Source organism: Lepisma saccharinum, chromosome 16 (assembly GCF_977018435.1).
Source record: "Lepisma saccharinum chromosome 16, izLepSacc3.1, whole genome shotgun sequence".
Lineage (NCBI taxonomy): Eukaryota > Metazoa > Arthropoda > Insecta > Zygentoma > Lepismatidae > Lepisma > Lepisma saccharinum.
In genome coordinates, this window is record NC_139244.1 from 47,664,712 (window position 1) to 47,683,890 (window position 19,179).

Genomic DNA, 19,179 nt, shown 5'->3' on the forward strand with positions numbered 1-19,179 from the left:
TTGTAAATACGAGGGTCCCTATTTATATTTTGAGCCTAACAATGAAAAAACAGGAATTTGGCATTGAAAACTGCTTTATTGTTTTTCGAAGTATTCTCATGGTCAATACACATTTGCATTCGTTCGAACCATTTGTCAAAGCAGTTTTTCCAATCTTCTTTAGACACCTCCATAATATGGTTTTTGAACGCATCAACGGCATCTTCCGCCGACGAAAATCGTTGTCCACGCAATTTATTCTTGACATTTGGGAACAAGAAGTCATTGGGTGCCAAATCAGGACTGTACGGCGGATGACCCATCAATTCGATTTTTTGACTGTTCATAAAGTCGGTTGTTAGACGAGATGTGTGACAGCTGGCATTGTCTTGATGAAGAATGATCCGACGGCGTTTGTTTGTTTTCCGTATTTGACCGAAGACCTCTGGCAAACAAATTGTTGTGTACCATTCAGAGTTGACCGTTCTACGTTCCTCTAAAGGCACAGTTGCCACATGACCAGTTTTCCCGAAAAAAAAACAGGCGACCATTTGTTTCGATGTGCTTCGAGCGCTAACAACTTTTGTTGGATTGGGTTCATCTTGAAACACCCATACAGTCGACTGCTGTTGACGTTCCGGCTCATATGCATATATCCATGATTCGTCACCTGTTACAATCTTATATACGTCTTTTGAAGCACCACGATTGTATTTATTGAGCATTTGTTCGCACCAATTGACGCGAGCATCTTTTTGAGTTTTTGTCAAATTGTGTGGGATCCAACGAGAACATACCTTTCTCACAGCTAAATGATCATGTAATATTTTATATATGCTGGTGGAACTAATGCCTATGGTTGCCTCAATCTCACAGTATGTCACATGACGATCTTGCAGTATTAGGTTTTGCACAGCATCAATGTTTTCTTGAACAACAACTGATTTTGGACGACCTTCGCGAATCTCGTCGGTGAACGAATGGCGGCCACGATTAAATTCGTTATACCAGCGTTTCACAGTGGCAAAGGATGGGGCTTCATCGCCAAATGTGGAAGTAAGTTGATCGATGCACTCTTGTCTTGATAATCCATGTCGAAAATCGTAAAAAATCATCGCACGAAAATGTTCACGAGTTAATTCCATTCTATTGTTGTCTCGCAATCTCCAAGGCAACATAAACAACACAAATGAAGCTATTGACAAAACATTTGAAGTACGTTATGGTCAATAATGCCAGACGATTCCGTGCAAACGTCAAATCGCGCCTAACTTCAATCAGTGTTGCCAAGGCACAAAATATAAATAGTGACCCTCGTATGTTTCTACTTACTTGCCGACGATATTGCTGTCTCTACAGCAAACAATTTTTACGAAACCCCTACCTTCCCAAAATGCCATTGCTGTCAGATCGGAACATGAGCCTTTTAACATGGGTCAACTTGAAGCAAAAAATTTCAGAAAGGGGGGGGGGGGGGGCGAGCATACCTTCAGATTTCTACATGTAACAACTATTTTGAAAATTGTGAGTCATTGCACCTCACAAGATTCCACTTTTTAAGTTTACTAAGATGTATGTAACTCTACATATTACACTCCACAAGTGAATACAAATAATCTCTTCGTAAAAATGTCAAGCTCTATTGTGCATCTCCGCCATATTTCTAGCTCCAGGACTATGCGAGAGCGAAGATGCACGGCTTTAAACAAAAGCCCATTGTTTCCATACTGTAATTAGAGGTCTGTGATTTCTGCCATCACCCCTATTTTGACAGTGAACAAGTCCAGTTGGCACATGTGCACTTCTGTCCATGGTTTCGGCTAAGGCAGCCAGACTATAGTAATAAAACATTCAAAGAACAAAGTACGTAAATAACATTATGATGGCAACACTGGAAAGTAAGCTTTGTGGCCTACTGTACATACGTTGTTATGAAAACATGTGCAATATATTATAGAGTATGTAAAATCCCCTCCTGTACAAATCATCAATTCCTACCTTGTTCCTCTAGCTGACAACACTGGTAATAATATGCTTTGCTTCAAATATAGATTTGAAGTGAGAAAACAAAACTACTCATATTTGATCTGTAAGAAAAATGGAACTCTTTCTGAGGTGGCAACACTATTCCCCATATGACCACATTGCATGTATATATTGCTTGTACTTAAGTTGTTGCATTGTAGCCACATAATATTTATTTTGTTTGTTGTTCAAAGTATGCAAGCCTTAAAAGTTACTATAAAAGGAACTGGTCAAAATGTCATAAGAGTAATCCACAGTAGGTAGGATCGGATTCCCCCTTGGATTGAAACTCCTTTCTCATGAACTCTAATCTTTCACTGCTTTACGGGTGGACTCCCAGAGATGTTCACCGGTTATTGGCTTGCCAACAACAGTGGCAGAATGCCTGTGCTTATGCTTATACAGACCCCACACCAGCACTTCATACAACTACTTGCTGGTATGTGCACAGAGATGGGCACTGAGTGTACTGTGCACCTTCCATCAGCATGCAGAACAACTACGTGTACTTGACGTCACACTATGCACACAGAATACATGTGTGACAACCGACAGTGAAGTACATTATACAATAAAATACATGCTTAAAATTAGATAATGAAAATACAGAGTGCGGCACCTTTATTCTGTCATTGGGAGAGTTTCTGTAATGAAGTTGGCAACACTTATTGGGTAAAGGTCAACATGCTGTAGCTGTGATGACCTTCTATAAAAATGGATCCGTTGCCACTGCGAGATGAGAATATCAATGTTATTTTTATTTCAGTAGAAACTCAGTTATAGGGATAACACTTGTGTGCTACACAAGGCTTTACTTAAACGAAATATCATTGTATGCACACACACACAAATCCAAAAATGACTTATGCAAATTCTAACGTTGTGAAACACTTCAAAAGTAATAAAAACATTACTATCAATATCAACCCAAACTCTCCTAATGTAATAACGTAAAATTACTAACATCATTAAATCTAACGCTACAAATTGAATAAAACTTATCACATTAAAAAAAATCAAGAAACACACATGCAAACCTTGAAAATGAGCATTCCCCTCTGTGTAGCTGGAGGGTAAAAAAGGACATTCCTGAACGCATAAGTATCCATGACCAGTGTACCCAATTTGTCATATCTCAGAACTTTCGCCATTTTAAAAGTATATCATTGTGCAGACACACACAAAGCAAAATTAAAATGTAGAAATTCTCGCAGCATTAAACTTAACACCCTTAAATTAATAAAAATGTAAAATTTCTATCAGGGACAATGTCATGATGTGTTCAATGGTACTACACAAAACCACACATTACTTCTCTGTAGCAAGCTTCCACAAGCTAAAAACAACAGAAAATTTTCATGTCCAGATATTATTACAAGAAATAAATCAAGAAGACTTAGGTGACACGTTTCGGTAGAGAATTTCCCCAATTGCCAATATGGAGTGAAACATTGCTTTGATTGTCCTGTTCCCAAGCAACATGTGCTCCTTCGGTCTGAAATCTCTCTTGGTGTTTATCAGGAGTCCTTGGGTGCTGTTTCCAGTGCCAAAAATCGGTTATACAGAAGACACCCCCCTTTCAAATAAGATTAGAGCTTGGATTAATGTTATTTAGAAGTCTTTACTTGACTTGCATCATATTATACCATCCTCCAAGCCTCTGATTCCAAACATTATAGTGGGCCCCCTTGGCGAAATGGTTATCACATCATGCTATGATGCCAGTGGTCCCAGGTTCGACTCCCGGGCTGGGCATGTCCATTCATCGATTTCATCATATCATCACTCATCCCTATCTTAGCAAATTAGTCAAAAGTGACACAAAAAGCGAAGTAAAATAAAGCAAATCAATCAATCAAAAACAAACATTACACTTAAACTTATTCATTGGCAGATCTAGATATTCTTTTTCCTGGGAGGGACACAGAAAAAGAACAAAGAACTCTACGATTATAAGGTGACAGCATCAGTAGGTTAATGTGATACAGTAGTAGTACTATATAGTAAAGGATTGTTCCCTTAACTAGAATTTGTTCTTTATAATCTGCAGCCTTGCTTTCTTTTTCACAACACTGATGTAGCCTTTTGACTACTCTCGCAAGACACCTGGCTTTCCTGTGCAATCAGTGCACTGTTGCAGAATGAAGAGAAGCCAATCTCTGCTTGTTCCGAAATACGAGGGCTATTTTCTCTTTCAACCCTCAAAGGCACCACCAGGTGGCCCGTGAAGCGGGGCACCATGCAGCATGCTTGGCATCTCCCATCTCCCCTGCCACTACCACCACCACTGCCAAGGCTTCAGATGAAGCTGACCGATCGGCACATAGAGATGTCTGCTACAATCGACTCTCAAGCCAAGTGCGAGGTGTGTTACCTGATGACTTTAAGGAGCCAGGGACCACAATCAATGTGGCTGCATACTGTGAGGCATTGTGCAGATTACACAGAGCCATCCAGAACAAAAGGAGAGGCATGCTGTCTTCAGGAATTGTCTTCCTTCATGATAATGCCCAACCATGTATTGCTGTGTCAACCCAAGACCTTCATCAACGATTCCACTGGGAAGTGTTTAATCACCCTTCCTACATCCCAGACCTGACACCGACTGACTTCCACCTTTCTCGACAATGAAGAAGTGGTTGGGAGGATGGCACTTCCACACTAATCAGGAACTTCAGGACACCATGAAGACCTGGTTCAACAGACAGGCAGAGGGTATTGGAAAGCTGGTGCATCGGTACGATAAATGTCTGAATTCTCTTGGTGATTACGTTGAAAAGTAGATTACAGGTGTACATAACTTTTGTCAATAAACCCATTTTGCTATTCACTGTGGTTTTGATTTCACACCCTATCAGAGGTTAAAGAAAATAGCCCTCACACTTACTTTAGAGGTTTTCTTCATTTCTCGTATCACAACCTGTTCATATCTTGTGCCTATTTTTCTTTGGTTGACCTTTCATTATAAGTCTTTAGTGTGGTGCTTAAGGTGCACTCCTGTACCTTTGCCATTCCTCAAAGGTTGACTTTTTGTATGTTCCATTTCTCTTGAACTTCAGTCAGGAATCAGTGCAGCAATTATAAACAGCATTGATAGCCAGGAAGCAACACTTACTCCACACTCAAGCAGACCTGTAGTAAGCTACATAACAGAAACAGAAGACAAATCACATATGTCCAAGGGCCTCTCTAATGGTGGAGTGGAATGCTGTCACCTTGTAATTAAGGAGTCTTGAATACCACTATAAGCTGTACTCCAGTCCCAATTAGGTAGAATTCACACTGAAGTGACACACGATATGAAATACGTGTCGCTTGGAAGCCAACACTCAGTAATCAATGTAACCTTTCGAACCGAAGAGGCATGGCAAGATGCACTTGTCGCATGTCGTTCACCTGTCTCTCGGACTGTGCCGCTTTCTCAATACCGTACAGCGTGTCACTTCAGTTTGTTGTTGGCGTAGGCACAGTGAATGCTTCATTGCAACGAGGTATATTTATACTCTCGAAGATACCCCAGCCGGGATCGTATTTGAACCTCTAATTTGCTGATATAACAAAGTATCGATATGCACAATGTTTTAAGATTTAAACACAACGTTATTTTTGCTTTATTAAGTTTTTTGATGCAGTTATCGGCTGTAATTTGCCAACAACATCGTGTAAAGAGGCAGTGTTTTGGCCATTTACCTGACTGCTTTTATTTGAAAAAGCCAACATATGGAGGCACTTTAGTCCAAAGATATTAGTCAACATGGTATCTCTAGTGCATTGTATTTCAACCGCCGGGCCGCGACCCGATGCTGTGTTCTGGTATCAACTATACTGAGCAGCGAAAGGATCTGCTGAAAGTGGTTAACAACTACCATAATCCCAATATCATATTTCATTTGTGAGTTTTCGTTATTTAAGTCCATTTTATGCACAAATAGACTAATCAAAACTGAATCTGCCCGGTACCTCCACCGGTTATCGAACCCGGGATCACTTAAGTACAAGGAGATGACGTTACCACTTTGTCTTCCATATTTTTATGTTTGTCATCAATCGTTCACACGTAATCAAACTATTATTACTCTTTATGATTATGCTAGAATTTATTTATCAATATTTCATTTCATAGGTACATGTTAATTCATGCATAAAATTTCAAATACTGTAAAAATTTATGAGGAAAATTCTTCGGCTAAGGGCATTCACTTTAAAAAAAAGGTAAAAATTTACTATCCGTCAGACACCTGTAACTTCTTAGTTTACATTTTTGACATTCATACTTACCTATCTGCTTCGTGGAACATTCCTTAAGGTGTATTCACGTTTTTTTGATCAAAGTAATTGCAATTTTTCACATTACGAGTACTTCGTTCTCATAGTCTTTTAGCTTGCCTGAGACACAATATGGCACGTACACCTTCCTAGATAATCGCGCGTCGTGCTTGTGTTTTGTCGATTTTCATTCGTTATGCAGTGTTTCAACCTTTGGAACCCAAGAAATACCCGTGAACAAAGCTTATCTGTTCCAATTTTTTTAAAAAAACTTTTTCGCATTGTTTTACGAAGAAAATTGTAATGTTTCGTGGTGCTATTCGTGAATGGTTTCTGGGGCTATCCGTCCCGGAATCGGTGGGAAATTTAAACAAAAAAAACATTTTCGTTTCAAAATTTTGAGTCTTAAATTTCCCACCTATTCCGGGCTCAGCCTACCGCTACCGCAGCCCCGCATCCGTTCCGGCTCCCCTGTTAAAGGCATGTTAGTAGAAATTGGCTGGAGTTACCTGCCCCCAAATGAGCCACAAACTTTTAAATTTGAAGAAATCCATTTCCAGGATATGGAAAACTTACCTTAACTTTACCACGTATCCACGACATGTCATATTAGGCATATACCCACAGCCCATTCCTTCTAACGAGTAGCTTACATTCACTGCCACATTTTCGACATTCCTTTCCTTTCTTCATGATCCCATGTTCAATTAAATTAAAAAATCCACTGGATCACATCACACAAAAGACCTTCCAGATGTTAGGCAATGCTACAGGAAGTTATTACCTACCGTAAGTAGTTTCTTGTGTAAAAATGAAGAAATCTGTCCGATGAATAGTCAATTAGTACCATAACAAATACCGTGACATGGTTTCACGAAGGTTGAGAACCATTTCCATGTGTTTAGGTATTTGCTTTATTCAGGCTAAAAAGTGTAGTGTATACAGTTTGAGGTCAGTGCCTCAGTTTTCTCATGCACAACATGCCTCTCCCAAGTTTCATAACTTGCACAAAATTTACAACTAATAATAATAATAATAATAATAATAATAATAATAATATTTTATTGTCATTAAGCTTGTACAGCAATAGACAACGTCAAGAACATAATACATGTGAAATATATTATAAAATAATATAAAATTATAACCCATTTTATGTTAAGGTGCACTAAAATACAATATTTTTAATTTCAAGAAATTCTTGAGTTGAGTACAATGGTGTAGCAACTAACCAGGCATACAGTTTACGTTTAAATACATTCATAGGCATATTTGTCACATCAAGAGGTAGCTTATTAAATAGTCTTAATCCTAGAGCTTCATAACTATTCAGGGATTTTGAGAGTCTGTGATAGGGTATATTTATACGCCTGCTGTTTCTTGTAGTATAGGAATGTACATCTTGTCTACTTTGTAGCTGTGGCAAATTTTTCTTTACATACAACAGCACAGTGTAAATATATAGATTTATCACAGTCATAAATTTTAACTTAATGAACAGTGGCTTACAGTGAACTAATTTGTGTGAGTTGGTAATTATTCTCACGGCTTTTTTCTGCAGTATTAAAATTTCTTGTACATAACTGCAGTTCCCCCAAAGTAAAATTCCATATGAAATAATGCTTTGAAAGAAAGCGAAGTAAGCTGATCTTACGTAATCTTCAGGTACATGACTGTTTAGATTCCTTAACAAATATATAACCCTGGATAGCTTGGCAGTTATGTATTTAATATGTGGTTCCCATGATAATTTATTATCAATGACAATACCTAGAAATTTCACATTGTCTGAGCTATTGTCGATCGGGATGCCTCTAAGACTGAAAAACATATGCTGAGTTTTACTTTCATTCAGCAAGAAACCATTAGCTCTGAACCATAAAGAAGATTGATACAGGGTATTATCAGTTATGCCTTTAAGTGTGTTAAGGTCAGAGCTGGCATTAAAGAAGGTAGTATCATCTGCATATAGTATTGTGTGAGCAGTGACGCAAAATGGTAAATCATTCATCATGAGAGCAAACAATAAAGGCCCAAGAACCGAACCTTGAGGTACACCGCATTTGACCTCGGCTACATTTGACCTCTCCATTCCTATGCAGACAATTTGTTTACGGTTCTGAAGGTATGAATGAAATAGTTTAAGATCTGTACCACCAATGCCATAGTATTTAATCTTTTTTAAAAGTGAAGTGTGTTCTACACAATCAAAAGTCCTGCTCAGGTCACAGAAAGAGGCCTGAGCAAAGTCCTTAGTTTCAAAAGCCTTAAGTACATTTTTGACTAGTGAGTCCATGGCATCAATTGTTGACTTACCCTTCCTGAAACCAAACTGTGATTTGCAAATTAAGTTATTATGGTCCAAGTAATTGCATAATTGAGAATGCATAATTGATTCTAAAACTTTTGAAAACACTGGAGTCAGTGAGATGGGACGGTAGCTAGCTAAACAATTTTTCTCACCTTTTTTATAAATTGGTACAACCCTTGATAATTTCAATACATTTGGAAATGTTCCTTCCCTAAGACATATATTTATACAAAAGGTCAGTGGAAGAATTATAGAATCTATGATTTTTTTCACAAGATTACTGGATAAATCATAGATATCTACACTATCTGATGGTTTCAGCTTTTTCACAACATCTATAATTATCTCTGGAGTTATTTCAGAAAAAACAAATTTTATTTCAGAATGTCTTATGCTATACTGTTCAAGTAAGTCAGAAACTGTTTCAGAGGGTCGTACAATGTTGTTACGAATTTCCTCAACAGAATTAATACAAAATTTATTAAAGTCATTAGGGGAGATTTCTATAACATCTCTTTTGCTGTATTTGGCAATCGAATTAATTAATTTCCAGGCAGTCTTGCATTTATTCCTGGATGCCTCAATATTAGTTAGATTATACAATTTCTTTGATTCATTTATAGCCAATTTGTATTCCTTTCTTGCCCTCCGGTAGATTGATTTAGCCTGATCTGTCTTATCCCTCTTAAATAAATCTAAGTATAGTAAAACCCTACATTTCATACCGGCTAACTTAGGAGTGTACCAATCAGCATTCTTTTTTTGTATTTTCTTCTTATTAACTTTGAGACTAACTTTACACCTTTTCTGGGGAATACTCCTATCATAAATATCTAAAAATACCGTTAGAAACTTTTCAAATGTTACATCAGCCAATGTGTGTTCTGTATCCAAGGACTGAGGTTTACTTAACAGATCTAGCCAGTTTATATTACAGAGCAAATTCCTGAAGTTTAATATTTTATCATCCGTTATTGGTCTTGAGATCACTATTTTAGATTCCTTACAGTTACAATCGCAGGGTTTTAAGTTATGTATTTTTAGCCAAGGAGAATCATGATCTGAGTATGCAAATACACTTACATCACATGTTATACGAGATGTTTTTATGTTTGTGAATATATTGATTAATGCAATTATATTGGTACCATCATGCAAATTGAGCAAAGAAACCAGTGTCGCTTGCTGTGTGCATCTTGTCTCTTCAGTGTGAAACTCTCGTGTCGCATGCCTCTTAGCTGTGAATTCTCCCTTAGACTATCTCTCAGGTAACGGTTCTGATTGTGTCATGATTTTTTTTTCAAATTCTTCTGGCAAAAAAACAGATTATCATAGAATTTGGACAATCATTGCCACAATAAATTTGAATCTTAGTTAGAAGTAGTGAGCACTATTTGGATTTTGAAAAAAGTTTTATTCATGTTGGAAAACTACAACTTAAAAATTACCTTATGCAAGCTAGCGTGCTCCCAATGGACAAGACATTCTCCACTGACAGAAGCAACAGTAAGTATCGTAGACTAGTGGAAATTAGAATCCTTATTTAGAAAGCATTTGGGGATATTATTATAATGCTAAGAGAACTAAACCTGACAAACCTAACCTAACCATGAAAGCATTCATTCATAACCAAGGCGATAGTAAACTAATAGCTGTTGGCAAGTACATAATTACGTAGAAGTATATGGAAGTGAAAAACCAGAGTCAAGGAAACGTGCAGTAAGAAATTGCTAAAACTCCGCAGTATGTTTTAACAGACGTAAATCAAAAGCAAAGAATGTAAAAATTGCGGTACTAGTTCACTATGGGGGTAACACCTATAAATCATATATTTCACACTTTTTTACATTGCTAACGTACTATTTTGTACTGCGGAACATTTCCTAAGGTGAAATAATGCATTTCTAACTAAGATAATGTCTATTTCTTACATTTACGAGTACTTACTGTTACTTGTTATTTCGATTCTGTAACACACATTATGGTGACAGTGTACTGGTTCATCGCACGTTATGAGAGTGTTAGGTTAGGCAAGCATAGTTAAAAAAAAAATTAAAAATACTAGACACGTCATGTTCTAGTGAAAACACTGACTATGGGGTTTACGTCATCTAACACACGGAACATTGTGCTCTCAGGCAGAAAGCAAATGGCGGCCGCAGATACAGCGAGTCGGACAGAGACTTTCACAGAAAGTCCATGAGAAGTACGTAAGGTAATTTTCAAATTGTTTTTTTCAAGATAAATAACTTTGTTTCGAGTCCAAACAGCGCTCATTACTTTAAGGAAAGTTCAAATTTCGTGTGATAATGATTTCCAAAATTCTACGATAATTAGTCTTTGTGCTAGGAGAAATCATAAAACGGTAAATATGCGATATCGCCCGGACGGATTTCTTCAAATTTACAGGAGAAAGTACTTACTGAAATGAGTTTCTTTAGCATTCTGGATGTTCTTGGAGGTATTTTCTTTCACGGGAAACTAAAAACTTCGTATTTGAATGCTGCCGAACAAGAATAAATCACTTTTTACATAAGAAACTTGCATTGCCTGCCATATTATGCCGTTGTTTCCATTGTGGCGAGAGCGTCGAAAGTCACACGGTCTCATCAGTGTTTCCAAATGTGCATTTTTTTAATGAGAATTTTGTTTTCTTAACTATCCTTACCTAACCTAACCTTGCCAGAAATGGTTTTTGGGGCTATCCAGCAATGGTTTGTGAGGCTATCATGAATGGTTTTTTGGGGCTATCCGTCAGTGGTTTGTGATGACATAATGAACACAAAAGTAGGTATTTTTCGGTTAAGAAGGTTGAAACACTGCATACCCACTCCAAAACGACAAAACACAAGCACGGCGCGATGATCCATGATGAGTGCATGCCATATTGTCTGTTACCCAAGCGGAACAAGGAAGACAAATAATCACTCATAATATGAAAAGTTGACACTACTTTATGGAAAAAGGCATAACTTCACCTTAAAGAATGGGCTAGAGTCTAGTTTACGTCCTTGTTGCCCACTCCATCTTGCCTGTTTATCCAGTTTCAGTGCATTGTTCAAAACCGTGCTAGCAGACAGCCGGCGCTCCGGCATCTCTTAGGGTAAGTAAGTTTTTCTTTTTTACACTTTCTGTCACTAACCATTCACGGGAACGAGGTATGCCTACGAGGTTAGGTTAGGCCTGTTAGCTTATGTTCCATTAGCACTCATTTCACCCCTAAATATGTGCTTCATCATCGAAAAATGTCCTCAGTATGATCAATCACGCATATCCGGACAACATCGGTTTTTCTCGATTTTCTCCTCCAGGAAATTTTTCCTCGCCTTGGCATTTAGTTTGTTGAATTCCTTATACAATAACCTTTCCAACGACATATGAGACGTATTCCTTATGAAAAGGACGTAAACTTGACTCTTACCAAAGAATGTTCCGCAATGCAGAAAAGGTAAGTACCAGTGGTAAAATTAAGGAAATAAATTAGTCCGGGCGTTATCACATAGGTAACGGTAGTATAAGCCGGAGACGGATTTCTTAAAATGTACAGGAGAAAAGACGAGAAAGTACTTACGGAATTGCGTTCTTGGGGACTTTCTGAAGCCGGGGAAATTGTTTCTTAGAATCGTGCAACGTATTTTGCCTGTAAATAAGGTATTTTTCGTCAATCATGCATCTCCGTTGTACGATAGCTCGTGCCGCCATTACCGTCGACTACGTGAATCAAATGTTCCGTGTGTTCGGTTATGTAACCCCCTTACAGTGTAGCAACCACGCGGTAGTTTGACAAGATGACGTGTGAGCGAGTTTTTTTTTTCTAGTTTACGTCCTTTTCCTAAGGAATACGTGTCATATATCGTTGGAAAGCTTATTTTATAAGGAATTGAACAGCGTAAATCCGAAAGCGAGCAAAAATTTCCTGAAGGAGTGAATCGAAAAAAAACGATGTTGTTCGGATATGCGCAATTGAACGTACTGAGGAATTTTTTAGATGAAGAAGCACATATTTAGGGGTGAAATGAGTGCTAATGGAACCTAACCTAACAGACCTAACCTAACCTCGTAGGCATACCTCGACCCCGTGAATGGATAGTGGGGCTATCGTGAACAGAAAGTGTAAAAAGAAAAAGGTACTTACCCGAAGAGATGCCGGGTGCCGCACCACGATCGCAAAGAAGCAATCACCATGCAAATAAGGACGTAAAGTAGAGTCTAGCCTCAATTTTCGCTTAAAAACCTTTTGTGAATAGTTTGTGCGGCATTTATCGGTTCATAAGTTTGGAAACACTGCACATCAGCTGACGATACTGCATATCAGCTGACGATAGACAACGTGAGTCAAAATTTGCGCGCCAAATTAGCAACGACCAATAAATGATTATAATGTTAAAATAACGCTTTTTTCATGGGGAAAAAAGTGATCCCCAGCTTGAATAATCTTCCGCTATGCATATGAGGTAAGTAGCAATGATTTTAATTTGAAAACAAACGAGTTTAATGTGTCTCCGGCTTATACTACTGGTACCATCACATATTTACCCATAAAACAATCGGAACGGTTACCCATATATTTTACCATGCTTTACACCTATATACATATTCTTCATTTTGAAATATTGTGAAGAATTTAAGAAAATATGCCATATCTCTGATTGTCATATGTGAGCCACTATGACAGTTTCGAACTGCATGGCAATGAAACAGTTTTATCTTAACAAATACACCTTACTTACAATTTTAAATGCAATCCACAAGGATGTCGTTTGCTCCTTCCCAGAAGGTTGTAACTCTCACATGCAATCGAGACAGTTCCTTAGTTAATATAAATATTCTGAATAACCGACAAATAACAGGAACCTAAAAATGTCTCGAAAATTCTACACTCTGTGGAATGCAATTCTACTAAAAAGAAATACGCTACATTCCACGTACCTACGATACGATGTGACACGAAAAATCTATGGACCAGTACACATACGAACTTCAAAAAGCTCCTCACATCTTGTAATAGTGTGATAGCATTGACAATGCCATTTTGTTTCCATCATCATTATTAGTTATCGACGAAGATTTTTTACATAGGCCTGCACAGATTAAAAGGATACAAGTGAATGAAAATGGTGATTGTAAACTATACTTTGATTTTCACACAAAATCCCTCCAAATACAGTGTGTATTAAAACTATAACGTATAAACAACATCTCCTTTGATAAATCGTAGTGCTTTCAACAGAAACGTACAAAATTGACAGTACTTACCAGTTTCAAAACAAAAGATTTCGTCCAATTCCTAATTCCTTAATACTGTCACAACGCAAGTTGCACTCTGCAGTCAGCTGATTCCGCAGTACTTACTATTTCATAAAAGGGCACATCCGATTTGCTCAGCTACCAACAGTCTTAAAACATTGACCAATGCGGTACTTTGTATGAATTTTTCCCAGAAGTCCAGTTTTCTGTAACGAGAGGGCAAATGGTTGACTGGAGACATGGCCGAAAATTTGCGGAAGCGACCCGCGAAGGGTATATTGAAATCATCATCAAGTTTTGAAAAGACAGACGGACCGAAACAGTAAGTACTGGGGAATGGCCAAATATTCCACTCTTTATGTACATTTAATTGGTACGCAATTGTAATGATTTGTTAATTACGGTATGGACTGTCGTGCCGCTCCTTCGGGCTAGCCTATTTCACAGTTCTAAATTTAATGTATGAAATAAATCTGGCAGATCTCATAGAATGAAAATTGCATGTATATAGGTATTTGTGTATCGTTACATTTTCACTGTTCGTTCATTTATATAACTGAATTGTGGAACGATGATTTAAACCGCACCCATCATTATTTCCTGCAGTCTGCCGCACTGTCGTACAGTTTAAGTGCAAGGAGAAATTTGAATGTATATTTTGTGCCGCATAAGTACACTTTGCTATTATTATCTGCACTTCCGGGCAATAATATGCAATGTGTGCCTTGATTGTTAGTTTGCTATCTACACAATGTGTATCATCATCTTGTTTTTACTTAATTACTATCATGCTATTCTCAATGTTAACATTTCCACGAGGAGTGAAATTGGGAATGAAAAGACAATTCAACAATATTTATAAATTATACGTAGCAGGAAAGCTAAAATTTTGAAGTATAGGAAAAAATAACGACCGCTTGTTTATGTTGTAGTATAAAATCATTTGAAATTTGGCATGGTTTCTAGTTCCTGCATTCAGGTCAAGTGTACACCTTAATCTTCAATGACTCTTTGGATGCTTATAAAGCTAATTTGGTGCACTCAGAAAAGATTAATGGGTAACAGTTCCGTATATCGGAAACACATGAAAATCAGATATTTTGTGTTTCGCATGGTTCGTACTTGCCAATTGTGTATTGCATAACATAGTTCAAGGTGCCATTATGCTTTTTACACGAAAACAAACTCAAATTTTCATATTCTAATTGCTTTTTTTCATTCCTTTATTTGCTTCCAGAACACACAATATGGCGGGCACATCTTGACTCAAGTTGTGGGTATATTAACAGTTTCATAGATTGGAGACACATTTAAATTGGATATTTTGTGTTTCTCGTGGTTAGTACTTACCAATTATGTATTGCGGAACATAGTCGAAGGTGCCATTATGGTTTTTGCATGAAAACAAACACATTTTCTGCTAAAATAAACCATTTTCCTGAATGCTACGGAAAGCACGTCATGGTGAGATATTGCTTGCTTTGTGAATAATAACGCTTCTTTTGTTTTCGAATATCAGTGTTTCCAACTCTCTTGTGCATGAAAATTCCTATGTTCCACGAATTATTTGGTTTTTGAAATTATACTTTCAAGTCACGAAACATGCAAAGTTAGCCAGGTTAGATTAGGTTTGTTTTGTTTAGGTATGCTAGTAAAAATTAAGAGATTAACTTACCTTCACAGCATCTTTCACGTATTTATTCCATGACACATCCTTCTTGTCCGCAGCCGGCATTCCGGGGACGAGGTATGCCTACGAGGTTAGGTTAAGCCTGTTAGGTTAGGTGCCATTAGCACTCATTTCACCCCTAAATATGTGCTTCATCATCAAAAAATGTCCTCAGTACGTTCAATCATGCATATCCGGACATCATCGGTTTTCTCGATTTTCTCCTCCAGGAAATTTTTCCTCGCCTTGGGATTTAGTTTGTTGAATTCCTTATACAATAATCCAAGGGATCTTCTACGCCCGGTAATAACCTAAAGTCACATCCATGACATGCCTTTTTCTCGAGAGAAAAAAAGTGTACGTTTCACGAAAAAAAAGCACGCATTTGGATACTTTGATTCCACTAGCGAGATCGCGTGACTTCCAATGCTAGAGCCATCTGCAGGTACATAATGGAAACGACGGCATAATGTTCTCGATATACCCAAAAGGCAATATTACATCAAATTACATCAATTACATCAAAACTGATTATTTATTGTTTTGCTGCATTCTACGGTGAAGTTTTAGGAAGAAAATACCTCGATGAACGTCGTAAACCTTGGAGAAACTCATTTCCGTAAGTAGTTTCTTGTGTAAAATTGAAGAAATGTGTCTCCGATCTATGAAACTGTTACCGTGGGTATGCAGTGTTTCAACCTTCTTCATCGAAAAATACCTACTATCGTGTTCGTCACTGGTGGAAATTATACATTGCTGACAATAGCCCGGGTAGCCGATGGATAGCCCCACGGACCATTCACGGATAGCCCCACGAATCATTTCCATAAGGTTAGGTTTGGTTGGGTTAGGCAAGCATAGTAAAAAAAAAAAGGGTGAATATCTGGTATTCCCAGGACACCTATAACTTCTTCGTTTCGTCAATTTTTGACATTCGTACGTACTTATCTGCTTCGCGGAACATTCTTTAAGGTGTATTCAAGTTTTTTTGATGTAAGTAATTGCAATTTTTCACATTACGAGTACTTCTTTCTCATAGTCTTTTCTCTTGCCTGAGACACAATATGGCACGTACACCTTCCTAGATAATCGCACGTCGTGCTTGTGTTTTGTCCATTTTCATTCGTTACACAGTGTTTCAACCTTCGGAACCCAAGAAATACCCGTGAAAAAAGATCATGTGCTGTATTTTTTTTAAAAAAACTTTTTTGCATTGTTTTACGAAGAAAATTGTAATGATTTGTGGGGCTGTCCGTCCCGGAATCGGTGGGGAATTTAAACTAAAACATTATTTTCGTTTGTAATTTTTGAGTCCAAATTTCCCACCGATTCCGGGCTCTGCCCCTGGGGTAATTGACCTACCGCCACCCCGCCTCCGCTCTGCTCCGGCTACCCAGCTTTCTCTATAGAGTCTGTGCTAAAGGCATGTTAGAAATTGGCCGGAGTCACCTTCCCCCAAATGAGCCCTAAACTTGTAAATTTGAAGAAATACGTTTCCTGTTCAAATCTACATGGAACTCTTTTAAACCGTAACTTCCCATGTCCCTGGTCTCTCTTTGAACATGCATATACCCACAGCCCATTCCTTCTAACGAGTATCTTACATTCACTGCCACATTTTGCACATTCCTTTCCTTTCTTCATGATCCCATGTTCAATTATAAAAATCCACTGGATGTTCCACACCCAGTACAAATTTCACCATGCATCCACGACACGTCATGTTTCTAACTTTCGATGCAAACACAGACTGTTCGAAACACTGGATACGCAATGAACATGAACAAAACACAATCACGACATGTGATGATGTACGATAGTGTACGCGCCAAAGCTATTCTCCGTCGGAGAATTAATTTTCAACAAAGAACATGAATTTCCGCTATTAAACCTTCCCACATCACACACAGCACCTTCCAGATTTTAGACAATGCTACAGGAACTTATTACCGTAAGTAGTTTCTTCTGTAAAAATGAAGAAATCTGTCCGGGGGAATATCAGTTTAGTACCAAGAAAAGGAGTTTGAAACACTGACAGTGGGTTACATCATCGAACGTGCGGAGCATGCAGTTCACGTAGCGAAAGCAATGGCAATTGTGCGTCGGTGAGTTATTTCTCTTGAAAAATACACGATTTCCCGGTCAAATAGATTCCACGATGAATAAAGATACCTCGACGAACGTTGGAAGTCTTGCAGAAACTCATTTCCGTAAGTAGTTTCTTCTGTAAAAATGAAGAAATGTGTTTCTGATATACGGAACTGTTACCGATTAATGTTTATAGAAGCAATAATACTATACCTATTTACTGAAAAAGTTATTGAAGTAGCCAAAAAATATATCCATGAGTGTCACAAGAGAAAACTATGAATTTGGGAATAGTAATTATAGGGGTAAGTGAAAAGTGTGCCAGCAGATAGACACTGCCCCTCATGGGCTGTTGTTATAATCATATCATATTAAGCTCCCATGGAGCCAAATGATTAGCGCTTTCACCTTTTGTGCAAGCAGTCCTAGTGTTGACCCAACATTGTGAGGACAATCAGGGAAACTACTTGAAAAGAAGTAACATGCTTCAGAAAATAGGAATTATGGTACTTGATGCACTGACAACATGTCACTCAAGGAAAAGATGTATGGCAAGCCTTGGCTTTCAAACAGCTGTTGCACTGCAGAGTTTAGGTCATTTTTTTATATATATATCACAAATGACACTATGAACGAAGTAGCGGTACCCTTGACCATCTGTACCCCCTAGAGAAAGTGAAATATTTTGCATAGTATATGAATATTTTGTTTTTTATGAACGTTTTCAGTTGATTTTAGCTCGTAGAAATGTGTTATTGTGAACCAAAGTACATCTGTTACCTTATCGTGTTACTTTACCATGAAGAACAACAGCCTGAAGGCTTCAAACAAGTGAATCTAGCACCCAAAACGACATCCACAGCACCAACTATACTTTTATGTTGTTAGGTTTGGTACCAATAGTTATTATCAGCATGTTCTTTTGCTATTTGAGTGTGCACACAAAGGGTGCACTCCGAAATGGCAGGTTTTTGCTTACACTGGTCATTATTTGTGATCAAATATCTCTGTTATTTGTGTTTTCTGTGTGCTGGAACTCATTTTATGTTACGCAAAACATCAAAATCTGTCTATTAATATAAATTTCAATGAAATTCTCGAGGGGGTACAGTGGGTAAACAGCCACAAAGTAGCTTAATGTATTTTTACTGGTACTGGGTTCGAATCCCGTATGAGATAGCTGAGCATGGTGAGTTTTCTGACACCATATCCATTTTTGCAATCTGAAATCCTAGGTTCAAATATAAGATGAATCTAGGGTCGTCTTAGTTGTGACATTTGGGGAGGTACAGCAAAGTGGAAATATAGTTTTCCTAGAAAAAAGAACATTCCTTAGAAGTAGTGTGACTAGTCATGTAAAGTTGTGTGGTTGTCTTGCCTTGGGAAAGTTCTAGGAAACTAGGATGAAACGTCACATGAAAAATAAAATAAAAAACACTTAAAAAAGGTAAGAGTTTAAAAAAATGAGAAAACATTGGACATTATAATGCAGGAAAATATTTTTGAAGATCTAATGTGATGAGCTGGATAAGTATATACCATACATTCTCATGAAGAATGGTAATTTTACTCTGAAAGAATCCTAGGTTTCTAG

General features: G+C 37.8%; 2 protein-coding genes across 3 annotated transcripts in view; one reads left to right on the plus strand and one right to left on the minus strand.

Annotated features, from left to right (window-relative positions):
- Positions 1–13,930, minus strand: part of LOC146000467 (deubiquitinating protein VCPIP1-like) — a 77,814-nt gene extending 63,884 nt beyond the window's left edge. Inside the window, exon 1 of one of the 2 annotated variants that reach the window (XM_083138127.1) lies at positions 13,838–13,930. The gene's annotated coding sequence lies outside the window, so the exon portion shown is untranslated. Of the gene's footprint in view, positions 1–13,510; positions 13,794–13,837 lie in introns of those variants that run through there. The other variant, XM_083138128.1, reaches the window with a different exon arrangement.
- Positions 13,931–13,967: 37 nt separating this feature from the next.
- Positions 13,968–19,179, plus strand: part of LOC146000469 (protein phosphatase inhibitor 2-like) — a 57,906-nt gene continuing 52,694 nt past the window's right edge. Inside the window, exon 1 of the mRNA XM_083138129.1 lies at positions 13,968–14,150. Coding sequence (XP_082994255.1) covers positions 14,068–14,150 — 83 coding nt within the window. The 5' untranslated portion in view covers positions 13,968–14,067. The remainder of the gene's footprint in view (positions 14,151–19,179) is intronic.